A 14,203-nucleotide genomic window follows, 5' to 3' on the forward strand; every position below is an offset into this window, starting at 1 on the left:
AATAAAGTGTGTCGCCAACGCGCGCTACATGGCTACTTTACTTTACCTAGTGTCCTCTCCGAAAGGGCTGCTGGCTGATGAGGGTTGAAGTACTCGCACCCAATACCTAACGTATCCTGCGCCAATGTACCTGTAAAATAGGCAAGGTAGGCAGGCCAGAAACAGGCCACCATGCAGAAACGCCATGCCATCATATCCTCTCCATTGCTTCCAATGTTCTTCGACTAGTCTAGTCTGAGGAAAATATCGAGTATCCACCACTTTGTCCATACCCACCCCTCCCAGTCATGGGTCTGCCTGTCAACTTGCTTCCTCTGCAAATCGATGCGTCGAAATGCCAGCAGTACGTACCGACCTACACGGCAGAAACAACACACGCAGGTTTAAGTAGAATGGAGACATATGTACGTACCGCCGTACCGCGGTCGATGCCATGTACCCTTTCCCTGCAAACTGCACGATGTACGTACATGCCCACATCCACGTTTGCATGGAATCCCAGCCAGTCCAGCCCAGGAACAAGAGCGACTTCCCAGGGGGGGTCCCGGTAACACGTCTGCTCGGGTTGTCTGGGGTGGGCTCTTTTTTGGCAACTAAGCTTTAGACTCACACACACCCTCACACTCACACGCACCCAAACACACGCCCAAGCCCAAGCCAGCCAGCAAGCACAGCACAGCAGCACCAGTACAGAGAGACAAAAGACCATGGACTAGACTGGGAACCGTGAACTTGAACTGACACACACTTAAATAACTTCGTTCCCGTCCCTACCCTCCCCCTACTTGCTACTTGACGTTTCGCTCATCCGGACGAAGAAGTATATCCATAAATGCGACCACATTGAACTCGCCACCGTTCCTGTTCCTCTCACAGCAAATCCACCACTACCTCTTTTTGAAGAACACCATACCACACCAACGCCATCCCATCTCTATCTAGCTTCCCCATATTTTTTTCTGTCTTCAGGAACAACGGCAGACAACCTACTACTACTGCATACTATTACTACTACTCACTGGACCTGTTCGTCGTCATACATACACACACTCTCGACAACAAACGAACTACAACTACCACTCGAAAGGAGGAAAAGAGTTATATAGAGTCGGGAGTTCCGAAAGACTCTCGTGGTGAATCTGGGGTGCATTGAGTGCACACCCATCGACCTCCGACTCCTGTTCGACTTATACCGCTGTGCTACTGTACAGGTAGGCGCGGACAGGCGGCAGTCAACCCGACTCAACCTCTGCCCCGTAGTCAGAAATGTGTGACTACACACAAGTACGCCTTCCTAAAATCTACGCTTCTTTTATCCTCGAATTGGCCATTGGACAACTGGATTTCTCTACGGTCCAAAGAAACTAACTTTTGGTGCTTCAGGTGGAATATTCTTGCGGCCACTTCCGTTTCCGTGTACAGAGATGGTGTTCCCACTACGAACGCACACATCGAGTGTGCCCGCCCAACATCACCACCGGAGAACTTCGGTAAGTCCATAAGCCATACCCAAAACCTCTTGCCATTGGTTCCATGGACAAAATGCTAACGGATGTGGGGATTGCAGCGGTGACGAGCTATGTAGTAAGTGTCAATCACAAAATATTTCTGGACGCTGAGTGGCTTGCAGTTGGGTCACTCGGCTCAATGTCTTGCTTGGGGTGGTGAGCACTTAGAGAGAGCACTTACACTAACGGTCACAATTACAGCGGACTGCCGACCTCACAAACCCGCGCCCTGGGAACACATGATCCGACGAACTGTCCGCGCCGGCCAATACGTCTAAACTCCCACACTCTCTCGGGAGAGCAAGAGAGACTCGAGACGAACTTTTTAGTTCCCGTTCCCAACCGCGTTCCCGCCTGCTACAGCTGCAGGAGGTTTGCTGCTGCTGCTTGCTTACAGCCACACGCGCCCTGCCCTGACTTGAACGAAGGATGGGATGGAAACGATTTGCGGAAAAGGAAAAAAAAAGCGACACTAAAAAGAAAAAGAAGCTGGGACGGAACCGGCGGCGCAACCTCCCGGAGCCTGGCCTGCCCTTCATTACGACTTCAACAGCACCACTGCACCACTGCCTTCTGGGGGTCTCGGATGTCTTACTGCCACCACACACTACCACACTGCAACTATTCCACGGGCGTTATATCTGCAAAACAAAATAAATGGCGACGGAAACCGGTACGCGCAACATTGCATATCCAATACGGATGGGTGTTCATTTTTCAACAAGGATTGTTTTTGGGTTCTGTTTTTTACAAGGGGTGGCTTTCGCGGTCGGCGTTTAAACGTGTTTTTTTTGGTTTTTTTTTGCTTGCTTGCTTTGCTTTCTGCGCTGCAAAGCAAAGGTAATGGGATTTTGCCCCGCGGTCATGCCTCCCATCCGATGAAATGGGATGGCGGGATGTACACACACACCCCTGGCTCGCAACGTTTTGATGATATCAAGACAACACACTCTCACACACACATACGATCCTGCTGCTGTCCACACACCTCGATCGGCGCGCGTCGTATATTTTCTCTCTCTTGGTTTTTTTTATTGGAACAGATTTTTGTTGTTGGCATTGGCGTTTTACGGAGAAAGAGAAGAGGAAGGTTGGTTTGGAACCACCACCGTCAACACTGATATTTTGAGATTGGCTGATGTTGCAGATACCCTTGGGCCATATAGAAAAAAACAATACTACAAAGTTACTACTACTACTGCTGCTGCTACTGCTGCTGCTGCTATTCAAGTTTCCATTCTATCTTATCCGACCCGGGCTGGTGTGTACGGGAGAAGGGAGAGTTGCATTCCGTTACAGACCAGAGAAGAGGTTGGTCAGTACCCGAGGCCTTCTCTTCTTTCGTCGGCTCAATGCCAGGCGAAGGAGGGACAGTCACAGAGACCAGAACACCATGCGAAACCACGGAAAATGCTTGCTGATTTGATGGCATCGTCACGCACGCACACACGCCCCCGAACAATGATGCATCGGATCTGACCAAACCAGCCGGGGGGTGGGACGGCGCGGCGTGTTGATTGGCTCCCGAGCGCCTCCGAATCTGACCAGCGACAAGTCACATGGGGATAAATGGGATTTTGGTGCTGATGATCAGATTTAATTGATTGATTGACCGGAGTCTTGTCTCTCTGCTCTCTTTCGACCCGGACAGGCAGGAAGCAGTTGGTGGGGGGTGGGAGGGGGGACACAACAACAGCCAGCACCGGGAGGGAGGGATGTACTACAAGGGGGTTAGGGAGGGGTGTGGTGTGGCTTCTTTTCTTCTTCTTCTCCTTTTTGGTTCAGGTTCAATGTTCTGTTCCCTACAGCAACCACCACTACCACCACCACCAACACCCGGAGGTTCCTTAGCTGCCCCTCCCGAACCCAGGGCGCCAGCTGCCCGCAACAATTGAGTTCAAGATAGGGCTGTCGTCGTCCCGTCTATGGCAGGCCCCCCCCTTTCTTACCACCACCACCACCACCCAGGAACAAATACAGGAACGATTGCCCAGGGCAATTCCGTCCGGTCTTACCGTTTCAACGATGAATGAGATTACGGGAGATCGGAAAAAAAAAAGAAAGGAAGAAAGAAGTAACAGCATGCGAGAGCGAAAAAAGAGATCGAGATACTACATAACTACCACCATCGTCGTTATCAAACCACCACCGTGTCATACGCAGGCTTGCGTGCCCCCTTACACGACATTAGCACCTCCATCCATCATCCAGCCTGCGCCCACAATGCATCTCTGCTTTTCTATGCATGGCAGCAGCAGTGCAGTCCTACCACTCTATACAACGGGGGAGGGTAGGTAAGGCCAGACACGGGGAGTTCTGCCAATGCGCGGCCGTGCATAGACTTTTTCGCTCCGGCCTGTCTCTGCGGCCTTCGAGTGCATGCGTGCATGCAGGTATGTGTGTAGCAGCAGCAGCAGCAGCAGCAAGCAAGCAAGAAGTATGACCAGAAGAAGGTTCACAAAAATCTGCACCGACGAGACAACCCAATCTACGGCCGCCCTCCATTCCATTCGGGGCTTACAAAAATAGGGCAAAACGTAGGGCAACATGATGATGATGATGATGATTGATGATGACCCGACCTGACCTGCGCCTCGTCGTTGTCGTCGTCGTCCCTCGTCTTCCCTCTCGGTACCATCAAAAGCGTCGACCACATGTCGCCATACAGGCCGGTCCAGCACAGCAAGACGGCAACTGCGATGACCGGGGTTTCCGGTCCCAAGCGAAAACGATTGGACGAATCCGACCACCAGGAAGCTGGGGATTGGTCGAAAGAAATCCTCGCCGGATTATCTGCATGGCTGACTGACTGACTTGTAGGTATGCGCTGTGCCCGGTCTCTCTTTCTTACCCCACGATGCAAGCAAGTAATACGGCCATGACAGCCCAAGCAAACATCTATCTGGCCAACGCACCCACACCCAATGGGCTTCTGTGAGACAGCGCACAGGTATGCAAGGCTGTAAGCTTCCCATGTTATCAGTATGTAGGCAGCCCAACGCACCTAAAGACAAAGGTGAGCTAGAGTAACCCAGGCACACACACACATACACGTTGTAATACGGATTGGCCATGTGGTGTAGACTAATAAGTCGCGACAACGGGGAGATCATATCATGGCGGGGTACGGGTACCATAGTGCATGCTTAGGTGTGTAGCGCCCGCTAGCCTCAGAGCCTGATTGCCCTACGAGATCCTAGTGGCCCAGTACCTACCTACCAGCTTAACGCCGAGAAGACCGAATTCTTTTACTTGGTGCGCAAGGCGCCTAACTCTGATGGCTAGGAACTCCTGCCAAATCATCAATGTCTACTTGCCCAAATGACATCCAGCTCATACATAGTAGATACTGCTGGATTGCATGATTTGCACGGTAAGTGCCTTCCTAACGGCATACATGAAGCTCATGTGCGAGTAGCTGGGCTGCAGATGGATGCGAGTGCCTTCGATCTATCGCGCATTGCTTTTGGCATTGGCATATTATTGGATTGTGCCTTTCCCTCCGTGACCTCGAAACGCAAAGAGAATTAATAAAGAAAGAGGTCAGGTTCTGGTGTTTTCGCATAGCTGCGTCTTGCTTGCTGCTGCTCCTGCTGCTGCTGCTGCTGCTGCTGCTGCTGCACGCAACGGCAAAGGAAGCTGCATCTTCCGGCGTTACGCGGTGCGGGAGCTAGATGGGCCAAACAATAGGCGCCGTTTATGCATTCCGTTCGTTTTTACTTACTTGTTCCTTCCTTCTCTTGACCGTCACGTCACGTCACGTTCAATTTAATTGGAACCAACATCCGCCGGTGTTTTCTCGTGATGTTGGCTGGCGCACCGCGCGCGCACGCGGCGACTACGATGCACGTTGCCTTTCCCCTAGCCTACTTGAGAGACGACCAGACATGTTGGTTTGCCTTGCGAATGCTGTATGCGGCCGTACTGCAACTTACTTACACTTTGTACGCCCAACCGAAAGTCACGTGCACCGGTCTTTTCTTTTCTTTTTCGTTTCCCTTTTCCTGATTATTTTGGGCCAGACGCAGGCAAAAGACAAGGGTATGGGCAGACTGGCCGTGCAACTACGGAGTATTGACTGGCCATCTTCGATCCTCTCAGCAGCGGTATTAGGAGCCGCACCACCTAACGTTCGGTGGTCGGGGTGCTTGTAGCTCGTGGTGCGGTACAGAAGCACATGGCCGCGCGCTCCCGCTACCCATTTTCGAGCAGCCCAAGTGTGTGTGCATTTCCGTATCCGCATCACGCCAGCCAGCCCGCCTTGGGTGACACCGGGTATCATGATGGCAGGGTGCAGTAAGAGAGAGAGGGAAAGGATGCACACCGGGATGGGGGGCATTGGAGCACCCACCACCTCTTAGCCTAAACCGGGTTCTAAAGAGGTAAGCACTGCTGGGGGCAGGAGAGAGTTGTAGGTGAGAATGCCAATGCCTGCCTGACATGGGACCGGGACGATTCAACGGCCCTGTCTTCCCGTCCGGTCAAGGCACGGCTCGTGCTGTCAGACAGACCGGTGAACTGCTGTGGTGTTGGCTGGGGCTGTTGCCCCCAACACGCGACCGAGCCGAACCCTTTCCAAGCCTTTTGACCCCCGCACAACAGGTGAGATGGGGGGATGGGGGATCTGTCGTACTCCGTCCACTTTCGCTGACCGAGATGAGAGAGAGGAAGGGTTGGTTGACGAGGTCGAGCCGAAGAAGCTGAAACCATCCGCGGGGTTACTTTGAACTTGGACGTGAGGGAATACCTGCTTCAAATGGACGTCGGCGGATGGGGATACTGTACATCCATCGGTGGCAGCTGCCACTACCCATGGCCCCCATGCAACCAATGCCGGCGCCATAACAATGCGAGACTACCACTTGCTTCGCGCGCATCCTTGCATTAGCAGCATTTAACCATCAACATCCAGCCTACGCAAGCCGTTTTTCTTTGCCATGCAGTAAGGGGTCCAACTGCCTGAGCCAGCTAAGCTTACTTACTTAGCTCTCATTTACAGGCGCGGAAAAGCCAAAGAAAGCAATTCCCGCCGTCATGTTATCAGATCTCAGATACGCAGTGTCAGTCGTGGGGCAAGGGATCGACGCCGAGCGCCCGTGGCAAGCCGCCGACAGTCGGCGCTTCCTCATTGCTTTTTCCTTTACGATGAAGTCTTCACTTGGCCATGTGCTAGGGGTTTCTCCTTGGCCCAGGTAGCGGTAGCGAGGGTCTCATTGAAAGCCACCTCGGCGGTGGGCCAATTTCCACGCGACAGACAGGCATATGCAACATGGCAGCATGGAAAGCCAGTTTCATTGACTGATACCAATGTACCCCACGTATATGTACGACGACGGCAGCGCGCCCATCTTTCCTTTAGCGGTCTGACCAGGGTGTGCTTACTCTACAAGTACAGATGATTTCGATTCCCTGCCGATCCCTTACTGGATGGGAAGGCCCATTCCCGCTTATTACCAGACTCGCACCACGCGGGGTAGATTACCGTAGATCGTTGGGCAGATTGGCCGCGGTTTCTGGCAGTCCTATTTGATAATGGCTATCGGTCACTTTTTGATTCATGGCCAGCTGACGAGCAAGCAACGATGCAAGAGATCAGGAGATTTCTCTCCCGATCAATCAATCAATCAATCAATCAATCAATCAATCAATCACTTATCTCCTAACTTCGGACCTGCCTGACTCTGTCTCCGGCCATGGCACGTTACTTACCTAACGTTGGACAGACCGACAAAGTTGTTAGTACCCAGCCCTGCCACGCAAAAAACGCGAGAGAGCGTGTCTGCGGGCGCATACGTGCATACGTTCATTCGGATTCTGATACAGCCTGCAAATACAAGCCGCACCAGGAGACGGACGGGCATTTTTCTGTATGTCTTGCGTAAACACAACGGTTGGAGGATGTCTCTCCTGTTTTGACTTTTCTTTGCATGCCATCGCATTCGCAGGCGGAGGATGTCGACATCTGTCCCGCAGCTCTCTCCAAATGTCTTTCCCAATGTCTTATGACCTGGCCGGCCTACGCACGTAACGCCAGCGCCCGCCCTACCCCATTCACCATTTTTGGGGGCCGGCGTTTTGCGGTCGGTATCGCAGAAGCGCCTGGCCCGGCGCCTGCCCAACGGTGTCTCACATCACTGGGCGATCGGCCATGCCTCCGTCCCCTGCGCTGCCGTTCCGTCTGTGGGGTAGCGAGACAAAAGAGAGAGGTACACCGCAAGCATTTATCCGAACGGACGATTCAAAAGCCCAGACTCCTGGGTTCTGGGGTAGCTGAGGCCTGGCCCATTGCTGATCCCATTCGTGTTGGTGTTTTGGGAAGAGGGGGGTTGGTGTCTTTTCTCTTTCTCTTTTCTTGTCGTGCTGCATTTCTTCTTTGCTTTTTTTCGTGCAACCGGTTCATCCGGCACCCCGCAGCCAAGGTGACAAGTGACAGACTGGCCAAATTCGTTGGTGTACGTACTGTAGCATTTCCTGCAAGTGTACAACGCAACGCAAAAGACGACATGGACTGGGGTTCGTCGGTCGCATGAGCCGCAGTCAGCAGCAACGCGAAAAGAAAAAGCAAAGCGGGCAAGTAGCTCGAGGCACGACGCAGCAGAAGCACAACTAGAACGACTGGTTCAGAATGCTCGCGTCGAGAGAGCCTCACGGGACCTCCAAGGCGGGGAAGCAGGAATGCATCCTCGGGCTTTTAAGCTTTTTGCGCGCGTGACATATCATCGACGGTAGGGATGCGTGTACGTATATGGACTCACTCGCAGGCCTCTTATTTATCCCTCTCACCGGTGCCAGTGACCAGGTTCCCGGTGTCTCGCGAAAAGCAGCACCACCCCCTTTATCATCACCAGGGCACGGCCTGAAGTGCCGAACGCGTGTGCATGTACATGTGTATTGGGCACGAGAAAACTTCCAAGCATGACACTCAAGTAACGTTGAAGGTACACTGCCAACCCCCTTTTCGACTTCCCACGCGGAAGAGACTTGTCACTTCGATCGCGTTACCCCAGATCGTAAAAGTCCGAGCTGTTCATACAGCCTGGCGGTGTAACAGCTGGCTATGACAGTGAGATATGGTAGTCAGCACTTTGTTGGTCTGCATGAGGCCAAGACAGCCCAAGGGGCCGACGGTCAGATCGGTGATGGGAAAGGGTGTATCGTACAGCTCCGCGTTACAGAACAATGAAGACACAGAAGCTATGTCTGCCAATACCTGGGTAAATGCGATGATAAATCGGTCCCTTAATGAACATGTGAAGTGGTCAATCTCGTACCTCGTGGTTCTCATGTGGTCATGTTCCCAACCTTATAATATAGGGGCGCGTTCTATATCAAGACGCACCTCTAAGGCGCGGAAGCATTCATCCTGCAGGACGGCCGGCCGGACCCCAAGGCCCGGCAGTTTTCCAGACCGCACTATGGCAGGGAAGACATGCAACTCTCCTTGGTCGTATCGCTGTAACCCTAGAGTCGGCATGTGGTCGCTGTCAACCTTACAGGCGATCGTTTCCCGCATACCCGGTTTGGGAATGCGTGCACAGTACTCTGGGGAACCGAGCCGGTCATATATCACATTTTTACACACACGCACACGCACACACACACACACACAAGCATGGGCTCTGCAAGTGCTGATGAGTTGGGGTAATCAGGAACAGGAAAAGCAACCACACCCCCTGAAAATCATGATCGTATATAGCTGAGTGCTTGCTTTTTCCGGTAGGTATGGCTTTCCTGCACTGCACGTTGCTGTTTTCGGTCCAGACTTCTGCCACACCCCGCATACGTACACGAGGTCAAGACAAGGAGACCAGGTACGAGGGGGGAAATCATTCATGATGATACAGTGAGTACGTACGATATGCCTACCCAACTAAGCTTTATATGCGCGTGGTACGCTGCAGGCTTGACACCCTCCCCCGGCGGTGAACGGAGTACCTGGCCGGCTGGTTGGTTCACTTCGGGTCCGGGATGTACACTTACTTAACCGGCGCGTAGCTAAATTGAGGACATTGCTTTTTGTAGTTTCTTTCAAATTCTTTTCATGTGTATGCGCTGGCTGCGAAGAATCGATACGTCAGTAAGAGCCACCTTAGTCACCCCTCCCTTTTGAGAGAAGGGGGCTGCCGACTACGACATACTTGCATATCCGAGAATGGCATACTGCATGTCATATCATGGGCTTCATACAGTTGAATCTGATATGGTATGTATCATTTCCAGGACACTGGTTTCTCAAATAGAGCGTGGAACTAGAACAAGTCTAGAACTTCAATACATCCAAGATACTTGGCCATTGACTATAATCTTGTATGCATCGATTCCTTATCTCGCCCTGGGCGTTTCACCGCTATATATCCACATGATAGCTACCGAGACAAAAAGCAAGGGCGAGTAAGGATTCGGGGTGGAAAGGGAAAGGTGCGGGCCCGATGCAGGGCGAACGCCCCCTGGGTAGCTCGGACTAGTATAAATGCAAGGGGCAGATGCCTGAGCCGGACGAAGCTGTATGGTTCGGCGTGTGTTCCGGTGGAAATAAAAGGTTTGCCACAGCCTTATACCTATTATATATATTTACCTATTTCTTTTAGCGATTCCTTATCTTACTTCTTTATATTTTTCGATTATTAAAATTAAAACGTGTTTAGTTTTATTAATAAAGTAATATTCTAATTTAAGATAATTTACGGGTTAAATTTTAATTATTATAAATACACCTTTAAAAGATTACTAAAGAAATCCTTCCATATATAATATCTCATTTTTCTTTTTTTCCTCACAGCCCAGTTATAACTATTATTGCGCACGTCCGAAATACTGTGGAGGTATTTCCAATACTTTCCACGACTAGCTCGCATCCGCCTCATTGAAAGTATCTTTAGCCGAGAAGCAAGCAGCCTTTCACAACGAAGACTGGATGATATCCTATGCTTTCTGAGCCAATAGAAGGTTATATACCACCGCCAGAGCCCACGGTCTGGTATCGTGTCATCCATCGTGAACCTAGCTCCATGGTCCACGAGAAGCTCGACCGTCTCGGTGTCACCAAGTCCTGCTGCCACAGATAGTGCCGTTCTATTATCTGATGTTCGACACTGAGTAGAGACACCATGGTTGAGAAGCTGGGAAACCAACTGAAGCTTTTTGTCTCTGAAATTTGGGAGACTTTCGCCGACGAAACTCGTTGTTGATCGTTGCACCCCAGACTTGTCTCTGGTGAACAAACGAGGTTTGAAAGTTTTTTCGCTGACAGCTTCGATCAATGGTGTTGTGTTTCCAAAGCCAATGAAATTGACGTCCGCCCCTTGACGGAGCAGGAATTCGGCCACATCCCAATCTCCATACATCGTGGCCAAGATCAGCACCGACGACCCATCGCGGTTGACTGTATCGACACTGGCCCCATTATCGAGCAAGAGTCGAGCCACTGATGTATCGCCCCACCGGAGTGCTTCCATTAACTCGGGGCCTCCAGAATATCCAGACGGGGAGAATCGAGGAATATTGCCTCGCTTGAGGCAATATTCGGCGCATGGACAATCGTGCATGGCCACGAAAAGGGTCGTTAGTCTTTTCTCGAATCTCATTATTTCCCAGTCTTGTACCTTAGCAGCAGTCTTCCGGTGTTGTGCAAAACCTGAATATAGCTTTCCCCGAGGAGGACCCCGCCAGTACTCGCCTATTATCGATCGTAACAGGACATGCTGTTGGTCTGAACGGGGCTTCGCATCATACTTATCAAAAAGTATGCCAAGGATGCTTACTTTGTGCTCTTCCTTCCGGCCGACTACTGCCGCAAGGAAAGCATCTTTGTCGAGAAACACTGACTCGGGATCAGCCCCGTGGTTCAGCAAAAGCTTCACAACTGCAACATTACCGGCCTCTGCTGCCTCCACCAGCGCAGTGCATTCGAAAGTAGTTTTGTGGCTCATCTGAGGCTGTGGACAATGATCCAGAAACTTCTGCACAAGTAGTCGGGCGTTTTTCTGTCGGCTTGCAGCCCGAAACTCTGCTGATTGCACCACGGAGAGCCATGTTGGTTTTCCCAGGTGCCGTAAAAGAAGTTCGACGATCGTCTTCCAAGGAGAAGATGTGTCCTTGCTATCATATTGTCCAGAGAGTTCAAGTCCTTCAAGGGCTAAAAGGAGTGCTGAAGAGTACTCCGCCGGTGGTGGACTCAGGTCTGATTGCAAGGTCACGACAGCGCCGCTTTGAAGAAGTGACCTAACCATATTTACGTTGGAGTTCTCTACCGCAATCATCAACGGTGTCATTCTTTCCTCATCCTTGTCCTCCAGGTAGCTCTTCCGGAGGACCAGGGCCTATATTGGGGAAGGCTTTAGAAGCAGCTTTTCCGCCTAGGGCGTAATGTTCCAATATGCGGCGGCATGGAGTGTATTTGGCAGGGTTTTCGGAAGGTAGTCCTCCTCGTCTTTAGATAATCTCCACTGTTTCTACTGTTGCTGGACTATCGTTATATCTTCGAAGAAAGGACGCGATAGTTTATGAGTCGTGTTTTTAGGCTTGTAGGCGTTGATGTGATGTGGCCAGTGCATGACGGCGTATTGTCGCAAAGCGTTATCTTTTTGTGTTTTTTTAAGCAACGTTAAACACATTCTTATAATTATGCGATGACTTAGATTAATGTGTGTTCGGTTGGAGTGAGAATTCGATGACACAGCCGCAGGCAATTTGACCAGAAACTCCTTCGCTGTAGCGTGAACAAGTCTCACCGTTTGTTTCCGGCCATCCACCACTAGAACGTGTTTGCAGTAAACCAAGAGATCCCTAAGGCTTTTCTCTTTTTCACGTGAGACTGAGCCCATGACAGCTCGTGTCAGCTCTGATACTGTCAGGGGTCTGAATGCTAGCGAGATCCACACTATAAGACGGTAGATCAGATGGCGATGATCTCGGTGCTTTCCGTATATCTAGAGCAGTATACGGTTGTACAGCGGCCCAAGACCCGGTGGAGTCTAATCCAAGGCCTTTGTAACCTCCCGCTGGGTTTCATATTCAGAGAGGTCTTTAGCAACGAAGCTTATCCAGAGAAACGAGCCCTCGGAACCATCAAAAAGGCGTTCAGACACCTGCTGGAGGTAATAGACGCCAAAGCCAGTCTTGTGAGACAGGGCTTTCTCAATGTTGCTGGAGATGAATAATTCGATATCTTGACGAATATGGGAATCGTGAATGTCCAATGGAATCGTGTTGAAACCAGAGAAGGGTGGCATCTCTCTGCTGACAATCGCCAACCTGAACGGACTAGCAAATCGAGTTACCTTGTTGCTGAACGCATGAAGTCTTTCGACGACATGTTTCGATGACTCCTTGTTGCACTCATCCAACCCGTCGAGAACACAGTATATTCTTTCGAAGTCTTGTGCTGCTACGACATCGCTAAGCATTCTCCGCATTGTGGACAAAGTCGAGAAGGTATAGTTGGTAGATTCCGCCGTAGCAAACTTTGGCCACACGTGTTGTTCGAATGTCGCAGCCGAAGTGATTCGGACAAGCTGTAAGAGCAGTCCCCGGAGAATCGCGGTCTCGTTGTTCCGCCTCTCGTCATCGTGGCGGCAGAAGTAGTAGATCAAGGCCCCGTTGCTGTGCTTGGTGTGCTCCTCGAGTTCTTCCCGTAAGGAAGATAGAGAGCATCGTCTTACCCATGCCAGGGCCACCGGAGATCCAAAGCGGGCCAGAGTTTCCGTGGAGCCATGCCTGGTACTCGGGGTCATCTCTGATCCACTGGCAAGTTCCCGGAACCCGCCGACCTTTTTGGCTCTGAAGCTTGTCCCTATCATCGACAGGGTCTGTCAACCGTAGCCTATCGAGAACCTGCTGCCTTCTTGCAGTGGTATCGCTGCGGTCTGACAACGTTGGTCAGTCGCTCCATTGCTTATTCGGCAGGTAATTAATTGCATACAACATACCTCCTAACAGAGTACTGATATGCCCTACTAGGACACCGGTGGAGTTATTCACGTGAACCTGTGAAATGGTCTGGCCATGGCTTGAGCCGGTAGCCATTGCAAACGAGAGCTGTTGAAGTGGAATGGCAATCTAGGGCATGAAGTTTACAGTCTTTGCAGATGCAGTCGGATGAAAGTATAAGATATAGGCAAGTTTTTTATCTTGATAAATGTTTTATCCATCTCTAGGTCACGGATTAGCCGGGGTATGGTAGTAATTGCTACATGGAAGCGTCGGCCACGTCACTGATGCGACTTCTTCTATGCAGCCTGTCCGAATCCCTCAAAAGGCCTACAGCCTGCTTACTCCTATGCAACCGGTCAGAATCCCCCCAAAGTCCTACAGCCTGCTCACTCCCGGTGAGCCGCTCTAGTGAAAACGCCGAGTCGCACAACATCCATGGCAAAGTTACAATTGGAGGGCCTACTGCCAATAATAACCAACCCACGGCGGCCCCTGTTATTAGCCGGGCGCTCAGCCATCGCGTTGATGGGGGCAGTGAGTGCAGTCGACGAATAGCATGGTTGCTTGACGCATCATAGCCCCGGAAGAGGCCCAATGCCTCCGTAGGGAAGGCGACGAGGCTCAGCCGCTCTCAACGCAGCCCGCTCATGCTCACGGGAACACCGGAGTCATAATTGATAAGGCTCTGAGGGTTTCCCCGGCCAGGGCTGGTTCTCTTCGCTTATAGGGCATGATCATTGTGTCACTGCAGAAAATGACACCCC

General features: G+C 51.3%; 3 protein-coding genes across 3 annotated transcripts; 1 reads left to right on the forward strand and 2 right to left on the reverse strand.

Moving 5' to 3' along the window:
* Positions 1-1,266: 1,266 nt before the first annotated feature.
* Positions 1,267-1,786, forward strand: PG986_010116 (uncharacterized protein; the record flags this gene model as incomplete). The annotated part of the gene is made up of 4 exons (XM_066846338.1): positions 1,267-1,284; positions 1,384-1,490; positions 1,568-1,584; positions 1,710-1,786. 4 exons carry the CDS (start codon positions 1,267-1,269, stop codon positions 1,784-1,786), a joined length of 219 nt encoding a protein of 72 aa, XP_066698736.1.
* An 8,582-nt stretch (positions 1,787-10,368) lies between these two features.
* PG986_010117 (uncharacterized protein) lies at positions 10,369-11,737 on the reverse strand (the record flags this gene model as incomplete). Its single annotated transcript, XM_066846339.1, has 2 exons — positions 10,369-10,381; positions 10,509-11,737. The coding sequence occupies 2 exons, from the start codon at positions 11,735-11,737 to the stop codon at positions 10,369-10,371; spliced, it is 1,242 nt and encodes a 413-aa protein (XP_066698737.1).
* A 744-nt stretch (positions 11,738-12,481) lies between these two features.
* On the reverse strand, positions 12,482-13,240 carry PG986_010118 (uncharacterized protein; the record flags this gene model as incomplete). Its single annotated transcript, XM_066846340.1, has 1 exon — positions 12,482-13,240. One exon carries the CDS (start codon positions 13,238-13,240, stop codon positions 12,482-12,484), a length of 759 nt encoding a protein of 252 aa, XP_066698738.1.
* Positions 13,241-14,203: the final 963 nt, after the last annotated feature.

This window comes from Apiospora aurea (assembly GCF_038362705.1).
Source record: "Apiospora aurea strain CBS 24483 chromosome Unknown utg000006l_segment0_segment0, whole genome shotgun sequence".
NCBI classification, from domain to species: Eukaryota; Fungi; Ascomycota; class Sordariomycetes; order Amphisphaeriales; family Apiosporaceae; genus Apiospora; species Apiospora aurea.